Raw genomic sequence first — 15,022 nt, 5'->3', positions numbered from 1 at the left:
CTGTCAGAACAGCAAAGAATTTTTCAGGGAGTCGCAAAATGTCACATTTGGTACAATTTTGTTGACAGACTTGAAGGTTTGACTAAGCGCACTTTTGATGTTTCAGAGCCACACTGCAGATCCACACACCACCTCCCTTTCAACCTCCGTGACTTTCCTCCACAACCTGTCATGACTGTGAGCGCACACACACATTCCCCACGCATCACGCACCCTGACACACACCGCAACCCCCCCCCCCCCACACACACACACATTAACCTCTATCTCTCCATGACAATCACACACTCATTCTCGCACCCCCTCCACAAGAGAGTCTGTCACTACAGCTTTCTTCACTCTGTGGCCCTTCGAGCACTATACTTCCTTTTTTTTGGGCCAAAGGGTGATTCAAGTGTTTGTGCACCTGTCACTCACCATGCATTTATATCTCATAACATGTAATACTCATACGTATATATTCCGTCTTTATGGGACATTACACTGCAATACATCTCTATTATCTTCTGTAATAAAAAAAATAGCTGCCATACTTAAATTTATTTGTATGTGAGAAAATTAAGACTAAATTTAGTGTATATATTTTTCTCATATTCATTTTCGTTAATTTCACTTTACATGTAAAAAAAAAGACAACTGCTCAAGTTTTAAGAGACAGTGATGAGAGAATTACGTTTCAATGAAATATCAACACGTACACACGCGCACACACGCACGCTGTCCAATTACTGTGACCATGGCAACTATCAGAGCTTAGTGCTCCCAGTCAGCAGTGTTGAGATGCAACTAAGCTCCTCCGTATCAGGCCCTCACACACGCGCGCGTGTGAGCACGCTCATATGGAGGAGAATTAATCCTTTTTGTAGAAGGTAAATCGCTCACCCTGCATGGTAACCAATTTAAAAGACCTTTTTAAAGAAAAAGGCAAAAATAATCATGACCGAAGCAGATAAAAAAACAAAACATATTCATGTTGAAGAAGTAAAAAAATGCATTGTTGGATTTCTAAATGATAAAGAATAAATAGTAAATAAAACCATTTTTGAAATGGTAGGCCTATATTTAAGATGAATGTTTAATCGTGCAATTATTTAATGTTATTGCTTATAAATTCTCCAAATAGTCTGTGCTCATATTTATTTATTTTGACATTGCGCGTGTACATGTGACATTTTCAACCGATCCAGTTTGTGCATGATGTGATGGTGAAGGGAAGGGGGAGGGGAGAGATGCCTGGAGGACTCTCCCGATATCTCCTCGGCACACACACGCGCGCGCACGCACGCAAACACGCTCTCTCTCACACACACGTGTATACGCACACGCTCACGCGTGCACATAGCCCCAGACGTGGGTGACACACTAACACAAACCAACTCTGTGTGAGCATGACCACAAATAGCAGCTGGGCCACGTACAGAAGCCAATGCATGCAAGCCAAGCATGAAAATATGCACAAGTTTCTCTCATCCTCTGGCTGCTTACTACATTTAGTCACTGTTATTATTTTTTTATTTCGTTTTTTTCTTTATTTTTAATAATGCTGTTTTTTACATTTCTGTTATTTCTCTGGCTAACCCACAGCAAGATCCTCCTTACGCACATGCACAAAATTGATGCCTTTGTATTCTCCCTTCCCCCATTTCCCCCCCCCCAAAAAAATTTTTTTTGTGCAAGTAAGCTGGAAAAAATTTGATGATGATAAAAATGAAGCCTTGTCGCAGCAGATTATCGAGCTGAGGTGCGTGTTACCCGCACACTCAGATCCACAAGAGCATGTTGTAGGATAAAAAGAATTTCAATTATCTTTACACATTGAAGCGTAAATGCACAAAACAAAATATAGTTTAAAAAAAGGCCTTGGTAAAATGTAGAATACGTTGCAGGATATTGCCCGTGTGCGTGCATAAGCGCGGGTGGGAGCTGTCCGCGGTGCTTGCTAGTTGCCTGCTTGCTGCGGGCCATATGCGGGATGTTCATCAAATCAGCAACGAGTTGCATCCTCGCAGCCTGCTGCTGCTACATGCTGCTCATCTGGAATCAAGATGTTTAAATTACGAATCTGCAACGTGTACGCTTGAGCAAACCTTTCGTTTGGGGAAGCCTTTCTTTTTGGTTTATTAAGCATTAGGCGGAAATGGGAGCGAGTTGGCGAAAAGATTTTGCTGCCCAGCGAAAAGAACTATCGCCTCCCAAAAGGAAAATGCGATAAACCGTATTTTATGCTTGTAGGTTGCTACAAAATAATCTTACTGTTGGTACAGCTAGGACTTTAAAAACCGGGCAAGACGGAACCAACGGTAATTGGAGTCCAGGTGCATTCCAGACATCTCCCAGGTTCAACAAAAGAACGGCAAAGTTGACAAATGTGTTCATAAATTAGAAGTTGTGTGCCATTCTTTCAAGAATAGACGATCTCGCAAAACACATTTTTCTCTTTTACATGTATTGTTTTATTAAACAAAAGGAAATAAAACAAAAGAAAGAGAATACACCCGTTCAGTCATAAATCGTATTTAAATCAAAATGTCATTGTTTCACAAATTCTGCAGGGTAATGTAGATTTATGAGGATAACCGCACAATGAAATAAATGTATTACACAGGTAGGCCTACAAAAGTATTAAAATATTAAAATAATTGAAATGTAAAAAATAAATAAATGAGTAACAACCGTGCATACACCCATCTCAATGCGTATGCATATATATATGTATATATATATACACACACTGACTTTTACCCTCCACGTGATTTGTCGTGACTGACCTGACCATCTCTCTCTCTCTCCCTCTCTCTCTTTCTCTCTCTCTCTCTCTCTCTCTCTCTCTCTCTCTCTCTCTCTCTCTCTCTCTCTCCCCTTGTCTATTCGCGACGCAGTCACACATCCCAGCGCTGCACCAACAAGCTATTAAATATATATTTGATTATTCTATTGTATTATAGTTTTTTTTCGGACAAATGAGGACATATTTCATTTGGATTTTTTTGTTGTTGATATAATAGATTTTTAAGGGGGGTTGGACAATGGAAGAGCGAGCCAAGAGAAGCGGCTGAGGATTTTTGAGTGCGTGTCGGTTTTGGGACTTGAGGACAACAGGCATGACTTTGCAGCATCCGCAGCATTGAACCCCCCCCACAAAAGAGGCTAATAATCCAGCATCTTGCTCTTTCCTTTCCACCAAGGCCCGCTTTATTTTCTGGATTAAATCTTTCGAGCAGAGAAGATGGCTCACCTGATCCGCCACAAGCTGACCAATAAATTGACCAACGCGGCCCACACAGTCTCCAACAAGTCCCAAGCCAAGGTCAGCGGCGTATTCGCTCGCCTCGGCTTCCAGGCCGCCACGGACGAGGAAGGCGTGGGATTTGCAGAATGCGACGACCTGGACTATGACTACAGGCAAGGCATGCAAATGGACGTCCTCCAGGGAGACGACGAGGGCGGAGAGTGCGGCCTGGAGGACGGGGACACCCACTACCAGAGGGACGGTACCGGTCCCAGGCCCCAGGCCCTCAAAACTGGGGGATCCCTGGATGAGGACAAGCCCAAGATCACGTCTTGGGAGGCTGGATGGAACGTCACCAACGCCATTCAGGTACATCTTGTGCTTGAGAACGAGGGGGGCCTCGCACGCTGCGTTATCAGGCCTTCAGGAGTCACCTTGAACACGTTTCACACTTACGGTCAAATACGCCATTCTGAGCGCGCCATTTAATTGCTTGCTTCGGATGCACCCCTAAATTAATCCTATTACATTTTTTCCATGCGATTACCATATTTGGTAACATGAGTGGGCGTTCAGCCACTCAAAAGCAGCGTGATTTCTCTCAGCCAATCAGCATGAACGAATGATAAAAGAATGAAAAACATTACGTAATGTCGCTCAATATACAATATAAAATCAAGAGTGATACACTCATAATAATAACAACGAAGATACCTGCTAATCGCATCTAATTTATATAAAAACACTTTTTAAAATTGTGGGACAAAGACACCAAAGCCTTTATTATTATTATTATTGTTATTATTATTATTATTATTATTATTATTGCGGAACACCGTCTTAAATGCATGAGTTGGAATTAACCAATCTTGGCAAGGGGATTAAGTGTGGGCTAATTATGTAAATCCTTTTATCAGAGAATTCAAGTTACAGTTTAACATCCCAAAGGGCCAATTATGTGACACAGCCAACATATAAAGCGCACAAAGAAAATGAATCAATATAAAATCAAACAAACAAAATGTAGTCTATCGTTCAGGTTCGTCGTAAAAAAAATAATGAACATCGTAGTTCTTCCTCTCGTCATTGCCGTGCTGTATAGCGTTGAGATTACGTAAAGTGTGTGCGTGGATCTGACTGCACGCATGGTCCGTGACCGCCCGGCCGCGCTTGTTTCGTCCGCAGGGCATGTTCGTCCTCGGCCTGCCCTACGCCATCCTGCACGGCGGCTACCTGGGCCTCTTCCTTATCATCTTCGCCGCGGTGGTGTGCTGCTACACGGGCAAGATCCTCATCGCGTGTCTCTACGAGGAGAACGAGGACGGCATCAAGGTGCGCGTGCGCGACTCCTACGTGGACGTGGCCAACGCGTGCTGCGCGCCCCGTTTCCCCGCGCTGGGCGGCCACGTGGTCAACGTGGCCCAAATCATCGAGCTGGTGATGACCTGCATCCTGTACGTGGTGGTCAGCGGCAACCTGATGTACAACAGCTTCCCGGGGCTTCCCGTCTCGCAGAAGGCGTGGTCAGTGGTGGCCACCGCCGCCTTGCTGCCCTGCGCCTTCCTCAAGAACCTCAAGGCCGTGTCCAAGTTCAGTCTGCTGTGCACGCTGGCCCACTTCGTCATCAACGTCCTGGTGATCGCCTACTGCCTTTCGCGGGCTCGGGAGTGGGCGTGGGAGAAGGTCAAGTTCTACATCGACGTCAAGAAGTTCCCCATCTCCATCGGCATCATCGTGTTCAGCTACACCTCGCAGATCTTCCTCCCCTCCCTGGAGGGCAACATGCAGAAGCCCAGCGAGTTCCACTGCATGATGGACTGGACCCACATCGCCGCCTGCGTCCTCAAGGGCCTCTTCGCCCTGGTGGCCTACCTGACGTGGGCCGACGCCACCAAGGAAGTCATCACGGATAACCTGCCCAGCGCCATCCGCGCAGTGGTCAACCTCTTCCTGGTGGCCAAGGCGCTGCTCTCCTACCCGCTGCCTTTCTTCGCTGCCGTCGAGGTCCTGGAGAAGTCGCTGTTCCAAGATGGCGGGCGGGCCTTGTTCCCGGACTGCTACGGACCGGGCGGCCAGTTAAAATCCTGGGGTCTGGGCCTCAGGGTGCTCCTGGTGGTCTTCACCTTGCTCATGGCCGTCTTCGTCCCCCATTTCGCCCTCCTCATGGGTCTGACCGGCAGCCTGACGGGCGCCGGCCTCTGCTTCCTGCTGCCCAGCCTCTTCCACCTGAAGCTCCAGTGGAGGAACCTCCTGTGGCACCACGTCTTCTTCGACGTCGCCATTTTCGTCATCGGGGGCATTTGCGCCATATCGGGCTTCATCCACTCCATCGAAGGGCTCATAGAGGCATTCACGTACAATATCCAAGACTGAGGGCTTTGCGGTGACGACCTTTAACCCCCCTCTTGCCCGCTCTGCTCCCCACTCAGTGGGTCATGACGACAAAGAAGCCCGCGAGGAGGATCGTGTGTGTGAAATCTTTTTAATTTTGCCTTTGTGAAAACGTGCAATAACAAACTGTACAATCATGGTATAAAATAGTCTCCTATGCTAAAGTGGACGGAAGGACACAACCTCCTGAAGGGGGTGTCCAAAGCTGTCAAGCATGTGAAACATGGCCCAAATTCCAAGTGTGTGCGTGCTCATATTTGGGCTGGGTTTTGAAAAAAGTGCAAAAACAGTTGAGTTTATTTACTAATACAGGGGATCCTTAGTTTACGACGGCATAACCCGAATTTGTATGTAAGGCGGAATGTGGCATAGTCTATTGCTAACCCACGCTATTGCAATAGTAGAGTCCTAATTAGAATAAATATTTTATGAAAAAACTTTAGGCTATAAGTATAAAAGAGAGAACTCCAAACTACAGCCCGGGGGCCGTATGTGGCCTGGCAACCATTTTGTTGGGGCTTGTGGCATAGAAAAATGACATTTACCACAACCCAATTGTGTGTGTTTGTTTGGGGAGGGCTAATATGAAAGGTGTGGCTTTAGAAAATGAGAGTGGGTGGGACACTACTATAACTATTACTATTACTACTACTACTACAACAAATATGACTACAAATAAAATAATAACGCAATTTGATAACAGTGACTACAAATAATCCCATTCATTTGAGGTGTTCCATCACACAGACAATTTTTTTTTTCTGCAATCAGTTTTCTGGCAAAACAAAAGCATGCCACATTTGGATATGTACTTTTCATTGTACAGTACAGTGACAATATGCTAACCAACCTCAAAGTATGTTTCAAGCCTTCCACTGCACCAAACGAAGTTAACTTAAAGTGGAAGTCAACTCAAAAATGTTATTTTCAATAATATGGTCTATGTGCCCCAACTAAACCAAACACAGTACGGTATTCTGATCAATACTGCGTTTGTGGAATAATGTGGATTAATCCACCCGTTTTCATCCGTCTCACGGGGCGGCCATTTTTCCACTTGCTGTCAACTGAAAATGACATCACAGTTGGTTCAAGTAACGACCAATCACGGCACACCTTTTTTCTGGGTTTGGTATTGTGACGTTTTGCAAGCTGAGCCGTGATTGGTTGTTATCCGAGCCCTCGGCAAATGTGATGTCATTTTCAGTCGGCAGCAAGTGGCAAAATGGCCGCCCCCTTAGATGGATAAAAACAAGCGGATTTTGCTGCTTAAATCATACCGTAATAGGATGCCGGGGTTTGAGTAGTGGAGTAACATAGAACTATTCAGAAAAAATTTGACTTGACTTCCTCTTCAAGTGAGGACATAACGTTAATTTTGCTGTTTTTCAATAAAATTACATCGCGCAATCATGAGGTATTATTTATCTCTATGCAAGTGATAAAAACTGTATTCTGGAACATCTCCACCCTGGCCAGATTTTGCATGAGCGCACGAAAAAAAGCCTTTTGTGTGTGGGTGTGTGTGCGCGTGTGTGTTTTAACACCTGTATTTGTGTGGACATTGCCCAAATCTTAAACCACCCTTCCACTAAAAGTCTAGTCCAGTTGGGTTCACCTCATACCGTTTGGAACGATGAATCCTGATCTGGATTTTTTTTCCACTTTGGAAGCGTAACGGTGGTGCTGACGATAGCAGTGTCAGCTTCCTAAACAGTGGGACATCCTGGCAAGGTGGCCAAGAAGCAGGCCACATCCTGAATGTCATCTTCCAACTTAATCGATCACACATTACAAAGTGTTTAGCTCCAACTTGTGGTAGAAGTGGTATTGTACCATATATCTTGGTACCCTTTCACAACTTTTGGCAACTCAAAATAGTGAACTGAACTGAACTGTGTGGTAGAAATGGGCAAGCGCCCTTCAGTCAAGGTGGTGCAGATATAAAAAAAAAAAAAAATCATGAATAGCTTCTGTGTAGTTGTTTGAATAATACTTCTCTTTTGTCAGTTTGTTTTGTGCTTTTATTTTTCCACCTCGGTAGAGCTCGTCGGTTTGTTTGTTTGTTTTCTCGGTGTTTCCAATGTCATTCTGGATGGAGTGAATTTTAACGTGCAAGCAAGTGGGTCCTTCTCGTGTCGTATGCAAAGTGTTTGTCGGATGATATTCTCTCCCCGTTGAACCTGTCAATTGTGATTTAATGCAACTAATCATGGTGTGTGAGACAAAGAGTATTTGTTGAATCAAGAGATAAATAAATGGAATATTTTATGGCTGGTGATTCTGTTTGCTTTGAGTAGTACAAGAGAAGATGCATCAAATGTTTGATGTGCTGCGCCTCCGTATCATTCCAACCTTGTAGGCAATTCAAAGAGGCCCCTAAAATAGCCCAACATTAAATACAACAACCCAAAAATGCTGTATAAGAAAACTAAATGGAAAAATAAAATAAGTTATGACTTAAAATGTTAAAGATAAACTGAGGAATATATACATTTTGCTCCAGTTCTCCTCCAGCAGCTGTAAATGACATTCAACCTACTGTGGTGAATACAAATAGACAGTTAGTACTGTGGTTTTTCAAGGAAGATATCAACTAAGCTTTACATAATCAGGATTTTGGAGCCAATCACTGATCAGAAAGTTAAAAAAAAAACGGCCCAGCCCACAAAGAGCCAAAATTTGCATGTAATTGATGCCTATTGAAATGCATTGAAATGCAAAAAAATGACCCAGAGGTAAACGAGTTTGCGTTTGCTGTGTAATGTCTTATTTTGCAGCTCGATCAATGACGTCATTGCTCCATCCGCAAATTATGACATCACAACCAATTTTGCAAAAATTGCGAAATATCTACCGATCCCGTCCAAACCAATCAGATCTGTGTAAAGTCTAATAAAAACGGTATTGACTCTTATGAGACAGATTTAGCACCATCAAGGAAGGTATTTTTGAATGTTTATTTCAGTGATATTCAATATAGATATGATTAATAGGCAAACAGCTAATGATATCTAACGTTACTAACGTGATATGTTGCTTTAATACAGTAAATGTTCATTTCATTTGTAACATTTTAATTGAATAAAACCTAATAATACAACGCATAGCAAAACTCGGCTGTGTTGTTTGTCTTCAGTTTTCCGAAAATTGATTAGTGATGCTGTCATTTTTGGAATATGGCGATGAATACAGACAGTATTAAACAGTCAAACTCGTCATTAAGTGGACTTGCAGGGCCATCATCTGGCAGAAAAAGTAGAGGTGTTCTGGCTGGTCCGCAAAGATTCTAGATTACAGAAATGAGTTGTTATTTGGTTTTGTGGAGTACATTTTAATAGCTATCATCCTCACTAAGATTCGTCTCATTTTTCCTCACAAAATATGACTTTGGGACCCAAAATGATCCAGAGTCTTGGTACAAGTCTATTTGGATGTTTTTGTTGAAGTTCAAATACTGTACATACTGTAGGCTTATATAATACAAGAAACAGTTCATTTGATGAAGAATTAGAAAATTAGCAGTAGGACCCAAAGTTTCACTTCCATTTAATGGGTGTTTTGTCATGGCCACCCGCACAAACAGGCAGTCATATGTTATTATGACTTTCAGTTTCATTTCTCCGTTCTAACTTATACAGGAAGCTACAGTACGTCTTGTGTCGGGAGCTGATCTTCAAATGAACAACCATTACCGCCCAGGCAGGCCACGCCTTAGAAACGAGTGGATCCAAATCAAGTCGTCTGTTGTAACCGTCACATGCCTGACGCAAAATGCTTGCAAGCGTGCTAATAGTGCTCACGCTCATCGATTGCGCCTGTGGAAAAAATCCTGCAGTACAAGGCATCCTGACCAACAAAGGACTTCAATATGGTAAGGTGAATCATATTGGTAATACAATTCAATCTCAAGTTTTAAAGGTGACACATTATGGCAAACTGACAGAGCCACTTTCAAATGATGGCTAGAGTCTGGCCACTTGCCTGCACTGTTTGAAATACAGTGGTGCCTTGAGATACAATTGAGACGCCTTTTCAAGTTTTTTTACATATGAGCTGTCAATCTGCTGATCTTTTGGTTTGACTTGCAAGCGCAGACATGAGATACAAGCGCTGTATAGGGGCAGTGAACTCAATTAAAATCATGCTAAATCATCAACGCTGCAATGCTCAAGTTAAAACATGCTAACTTCAGGAAGACAACACAATGTGTAAGTCAACTATAATTCTTGATCCTTAAGGTATAAGAAAGCATTACACAGGCATGTTATTACAACAACAGGCAACAGTTTTAAATTACAAAAAAAAAAAGGATTAAAAAAACCTTCAAGGCTTCACGAAACTGTTGTGGATGTGCTTTCTCTCCCAGGAAGGCATGTGGCTGCAGGATGGATTCAGGAGAAGTTGCAACATGTCACGCTGCCCGACATTAGTGGTGAAATACGTCTCGGCTTCCTGCCCCTCACACACTACACGCTTAAAGCGTAAGATGACATATTAAGAGGAATTTGGACAACCATTGTGCTGCTCTAGGTGCAGAACATATTCCTGATTTATGAAAAACATCCTAGTAATCACTTAACCTTAGCTACATGGAAATGATGACAAACACGGGACAGCAGACAGCAGGACTAAAACATAGGGAAATTATTTTTTAAACTACAATAACGCCCTTTACTTTTGGGCCTTTGTATATTTATTTCAGAGCTATTTAAGTCAAGTAGAACACTGTAAGTATAGGGCAGGTAGGCTATACTCAAATGTGTCTAACTGTAGGTTAAATACCCTGACTACAATGAATAATTCCAAACAATTAGAACCTTTGTCCTGACTTGGTTACAATCCAATTTTTGGACTATAAAATGTGCATTCCACTGTATGAAATTTAATGCATGCATTTGTGGATGGATACTAGCCTTGTGTCTCCCTGCTGCTTAGCATCACCATAAGAAAGTGTGACTTTCCGGAACCATCCATGGAGTTCTACCAAGGCTTCTCTGGCTTGAAGACGTCCATTGTAGGCCTCAATGTTGCCCTCAGAGGAAGCTGGGAGGCCCACACTGGGTTGATGTGAGTGGGATGAATCATTTATTCCATTGCAGCAAGTGGTCCCTAACCACCGGTCCGTGGTTCGGTGTCACTGGGCCGCACAGTCATATTGATTTTTGTTGTTGTTTTTTTTGGTCATCCTGAATGTGAACAACAGCTCCTTACACAGATATTCAGTACAATTTCGTTCAGGGCCCTTCAGAATTGGGCAGTGTTTTTTCTATATTTAAATACATAAAAAGTACCTGTGTATGTGTGCGCTTTGAGTCATGATATTTTTGCCACTGAGCACTGGCGGAGCTAGGATTTTTACCTTGGGGGCCCAAGGATATAGCAGTGGGTCCGCACAACAAAATTTTTTTTTTTAATCCCCCAAATTCTTCAGAAAATGCTGATAAAAAAAATCCCGGAAAAACATGTAAAATACCCAACGGTCAATGATCTGGTCTGGCATCTGGGGGGGGGGGGTTCCAAGCATATTTCGGGGGGGGGGGGCAGTGCCCCTGCAGCCCCCCCCTCTAGCTCCGCCAGAGTGGCTGAGAAGAGGCTTTCTGACGCCAGGCAGCTCATTTTGCTCCAGGGTGACATGTCCTCCTTCATTCATAGTTGGCCAATATTAGTATTCCTTGTGCACTTTCAGACATGGAGGTGGGGCTTTTGACATGGCCTTGTTTGGAGCGGACCTGGTCTCCATAGCGCAGCTCGGGAGGGATGCTGGTGGGCATCTGTCTTTAACCAGTGTGAATTGCAACGCTCGATTGGGCGACGTAGACATACATTTCTATGGCACCAGAAGGTACCACGCTCAGATCACATGAATCAGATTTCATGTTTGTAGTGAAATGCAAAGAAGCTACAATTTCATGTCTACAGCTGGCTACTCCGGATATTTGAAGGCCAGTTCAAGAAACAGATCAGATATCAAATAGAGGCCACGGTGAGTGTTTCTCTGCTTTAGTTGATGTTTGTATCACATATTTTTGTTGTCGACCAGAGCTGGGCGTTCTGCCTATGACTGAGGTCCATTTTGTAGGCCATAAGTGTTTAGTTTCAATTTTTGCTCATCGTGGGGGGGAGTGGTCGGAAACGATAACGGAAGCCTGTTTAAAAATGATATTAGGACCGACCTGTAGGCGATACTATTTGGCGCCCGGCTTGACAAAAAGGTGGACAGACGGCGGCAGGGTACGCTGTAGACGGAATACGATAAACGGGCCGGGAATGTTTAGTAAAATGCCCAGCTCTGTTGTCGACAGGCAATATTCATGTCAAAATAATCGGCTTCACCAACATTTTTTGAGATAAACCATATATTTTTCATGACAAAAAAATCTCATGGAAGACAACCAGACAAAAATGCCACAAAAAAAGTGGCTACACAAGTTATTTGCCTTTTAGTGGAAGACCATTTAATTGTTGTGCCTATCATTACATGTAGCTGTCATAGATAGCATAGATAACAAAGATTATTATTTTTTGTAGTATATATTTTTCGGACCAATTAAGTGAAATTGAATAATTACCTGCCTCTCGGAATCACTCGTCAAATCTTTTCTCAGATTTGCTCTGCTGTGGATGAACTCATCGCAGACCTGGAGAGCTACCTACAGGACATGAAAGGTATTTCACAATTTTAGGTGATGGTTACTGAAAGGCAAAAGAGGTTTGCTTCTTTTCCCCCCAAAAAACTGAAAAGTAAACAGCTATTGTAGGTAACAACAAACTATTCAAATGATTAAAACTCCCGTTTAAGTAAACTTTCAGGTGAATCAAGACCTCACTTTGGACCTGCATCTCATTGGCCTGCCTGTTGTCAATGCTTCAAGTCTTCAACTTGGGCTCAAGGTCAGGAAACATGCATTAAAGTTGTTTCATATTTTGTATTATGGTTGGTCATTGCGTTAAAAGACATTTTGAAAACTACAAATGATTTAAAAAGTCAATGACTGTGCCTCAGTCACGGCTAACTACTAGTATAACCATGATTGTCTATAATACCAATAATCAAATTGTGTTTTTTTTATGCGTTTTAACATGTGTTTAAAGGGAGAATTTTACAGTATCAAAAGTCCAAAGGAGCCCCCATTTGTGGCCCTACCTTTCATCATACCTCCACAGCCATCTTACATGCTGTCAGTAGGCTTGTCTGACTTCACTGTCAACTCAGCCTCCTTCAGCTACTTCTCTTCTGATTTACTGCAGGCCTTCATCAATGACAGCATGGTGAGCTCACCTGAAAGACAAACCCATGATTCTAGTTTGCTTTAAAACAATCACCCACCAATGCACAGCAGTGGGTTTTTTTGTCCTAAGAATGTTTCATGTAAAAATGTTGCTTTCTCTCCTCAGATACCCCCAGGTTTCCCCTTGCGCCTTAATACAACCTCACTGGGTCGCTTTATTCCACAGGTAAAAAAAAAAAAAAAAAAAGCAAAGTATAGTCAGAGGCCACTTTATTTAATCCGTCATTCGTCTGTAGTCCGTCATTAGCCCGTTTAAAATTACAGGCGGACCGGCCTATAGACAATTTGAGCACAAGTTATAAAATAATATTAATAATAATATATTTTTTACTTTGAGCACCTGCTCCCCACAAAGATCTCTGCACGCCCTTGCTGTAATGGTATACATTTTAAGTTAGTTATTTTTCTGCAGCTCCCCGAGAGGTTTCCAGACTTGCTGATGGCGCTCCAGATTTACGCCACATCCATTCCGGTGTTCTCCTTCCGCTCTGGTGCTGTCATGCTGAACTCGTCGGGTGCGGTCAAGGCCTTCGCCATCCAGGCCAACGCCACGTTGACCCCGTTGTTCAAACTGCATGTGGTGAGCGCTCGATTGTTTGTTCCATTTAACAGTACAAAAGTAGTCCTATTAAATACGTTCTAATAAAATCACACTGTGAAGCTTCTATTTGACTGCGGTGCGTGTAAAATACAATGAGCAGATGTTAGAGAAAAAAAAATCTCGTGAGACACTGAACCATCTTTCTTTAAGGACTCAGACTTCAGTGGTAAAGTGTGGGTGGCTGATGGACGGCTGAAGGGCTCCGTGACAATGAACAAGTGAGTGCAGCAGTGCCATTTGGATTTCAAAAGTCAAAGTAATGCACAGTTAAGTAATGAAGCGGCCTCTTTTCCTAACAGTTTGACTCTGAGTCTGGCAGCAACTGAGATTGGACCCTTTAAGGTACTGCTCCACCAGGCATGTCATCCAGCGTAATATAACTCATGACTCGTGCTTCCCTTCGCAGACTGATGCTTTGCAAAACATGACACAGATGCTAATAGAGGAAGCCGTCTTGCCACAACTAAATGGTGAGTCATCAGGTCTTTCGTCCTGTTTCTCCGAAGGAGACAATTGTCGGATCACAAATTTGCTGGATCAAAGACCACAGCCTGTGTAACAAATGCGATGCACTTACTTCATCATTTGGGGGGCTACTACTACTATTTTCAAGAGTCTATTGTCCTCATTTCATGGCCATTCCTTTGGCTGCCCAGTATGTTCGATTTCACAGGCTAGGCACAGGCAATGGATACGCTCAAGCTACAGAAAATAGATGGATGGATGAATGACTAAATACTTTGAACCAATTTTAGGAAAAAACGGCTACATTTAGACTCTTGACATGCTCCGTGAGCAAGATTAAAGGCCAGAGTGGACTGTGCGCTTTTGTTCATTGAACCATTTTTGCATTTGTGTTGCAGAGAAACTTGCCACAGGCTTTGCTTTACCTCAGACAAAACATGCACAGCTGGTCAACCCAGTTCTGACAGTAGGAGAGGTAGGTACCAAAAGTAAATGTAGACAATTGTCTTTGTTTGGACTGATGTTTTGACTTTTTGCTCCTTCAAACAGGGATTTGTAGCTTTCTATTCAGATGCCGAGCTGCTGGACAATGACACAGTTTTCAACTGAGCTCAATCCTGGCCTGTTTTGATTTCTGACTCATGCTGAACCCTAATGCACTCAACGCGCTTTGTGCCTTATAATTTTGATGAAAAATCACAATTAAGCATTCAGGCAGATCATATTCCCACGTTTGTAGTTCTTTAATATGTCTTTCTGTTTCATATATCCATAACACGTATGTTGAGGAAGCTGAAAATTGCTTGCACTTCTCTCAAGAAACATTATACCAGATGCCATCACAAATACAATAAAGTCAATTAAAAAACTGCGATTGGCTGGCAATCAATTCAGGGTGTCCCCCGCCTACTGCCCGAAGACAGCTGGGATAAGCTCCAGCACGCCCGTGACCCTTGTGAGGAGAAGCGGTATAGATAATGGATGGATGGATCTACTTAACAGGGGCTGTTAAAGTTGTCATCATCAGGTTGAACGGAATAGAAA

General features: G+C 43.0%; 2 protein-coding genes across 4 annotated transcripts; both read left to right on the top strand.

The window, feature by feature from the left end:
- The first annotated feature begins 2,865 nt into the window (after nt 1-2,865).
- Nucleotides 2,866-7,901, top strand: LOC147153297 (vesicular inhibitory amino acid transporter-like). Its single transcript, XM_086027320.1, has 2 exons — nt 2,866-3,598; nt 4,415-7,901. The coding sequence occupies exons 1-2, from the start codon at nt 3,227-3,229 to the stop codon at nt 5,600-5,602; spliced, it is 1,560 nt and encodes a 519-aa protein (XP_085883446.1). The 5' UTR covers nt 2,866-3,226; the 3' UTR covers nt 5,603-7,901.
- Nucleotides 7,902-9,228: 1,327 nt separating this feature from the next.
- On the top strand, nt 9,229-14,849 carry bpifcl (BPI fold containing family C, like). 3 transcript variants are annotated; one of them, XM_086027282.1, is made up of 15 exons: nt 9,229-9,494; nt 9,994-10,104; nt 10,559-10,690; nt 11,310-11,465; nt 11,543-11,606; nt 12,229-12,289; nt 12,423-12,514; nt 12,716-12,892; nt 13,019-13,078; nt 13,325-13,492; nt 13,664-13,731; nt 13,813-13,855; nt 13,920-13,983; nt 14,377-14,453; nt 14,528-14,849. In XM_086027282.1, exons 1-15 carry the CDS (start codon nt 9,301-9,303, stop codon nt 14,585-14,587), a joined length of 1,527 nt encoding a protein of 508 aa, XP_085883408.1. In that variant the 5' UTR covers nt 9,229-9,300; the 3' UTR covers nt 14,588-14,849. The 3 variants fall into 3 exon arrangements, with proteins under 3 accessions (XP_085883408.1, XP_085883416.1, XP_085883423.1); XM_086027290.1 differs by having other exon boundaries at nt 9,257-9,494; nt 9,990-10,104; XM_086027297.1 differs by lacking the exon at nt 9,229-9,494 and having other exon boundaries at nt 10,017-10,153.
- The last annotated feature ends 173 nt before the right edge of the window (nt 14,850-15,022 follow it).

This window comes from Filicampus tigris, chromosome 1 (genome assembly GCF_054856515.1).
Source record: "Filicampus tigris isolate MCC_2025a chromosome 1, RoL_Ftig_1.0, whole genome shotgun sequence".
Lineage (NCBI taxonomy): Eukaryota > Metazoa > Chordata > Actinopteri > Syngnathiformes > Syngnathidae > Filicampus > Filicampus tigris.
This window is presented reverse-complemented; position numbering and strand designations above follow the sequence as displayed.

Excerpts from the sequence above, each read along its gene's own strand:
- LOC147153297 (XM_086027320.1), top strand. The coding sequence starts at position 3,227 with ATGGCTCACCTGATCCGCCACAAGCTGACCAATAAATTGACCAACGCG. Across the intron at positions 3,599-4,414 it reads ACGTCACCAACGCCATTCAG|GGCATGTTCGTCCTCGGCCT; the intron begins GTACATCTTGTG and ends TTTCGTCCGCAG.
- bpifcl (XM_086027282.1), top strand. The coding sequence starts at position 9,301 with ATGAACAACCATTACCGCCCAGGCAGGCCACGCCTTAGAAACGAGTGG. Across the intron at positions 9,495-9,993 it reads CAACAAAGGACTTCAATATG|GCATGTGGCTGCAGGATGGA; the intron begins GTAAGGTGAATC and ends TCTCCCAGGAAG. Across the intron at positions 12,515-12,715 it reads GTCTTCAACTTGGGCTCAAG|GGAGAATTTTACAGTATCAA; the intron begins GTCAGGAAACAT and ends ATGTGTTTAAAG.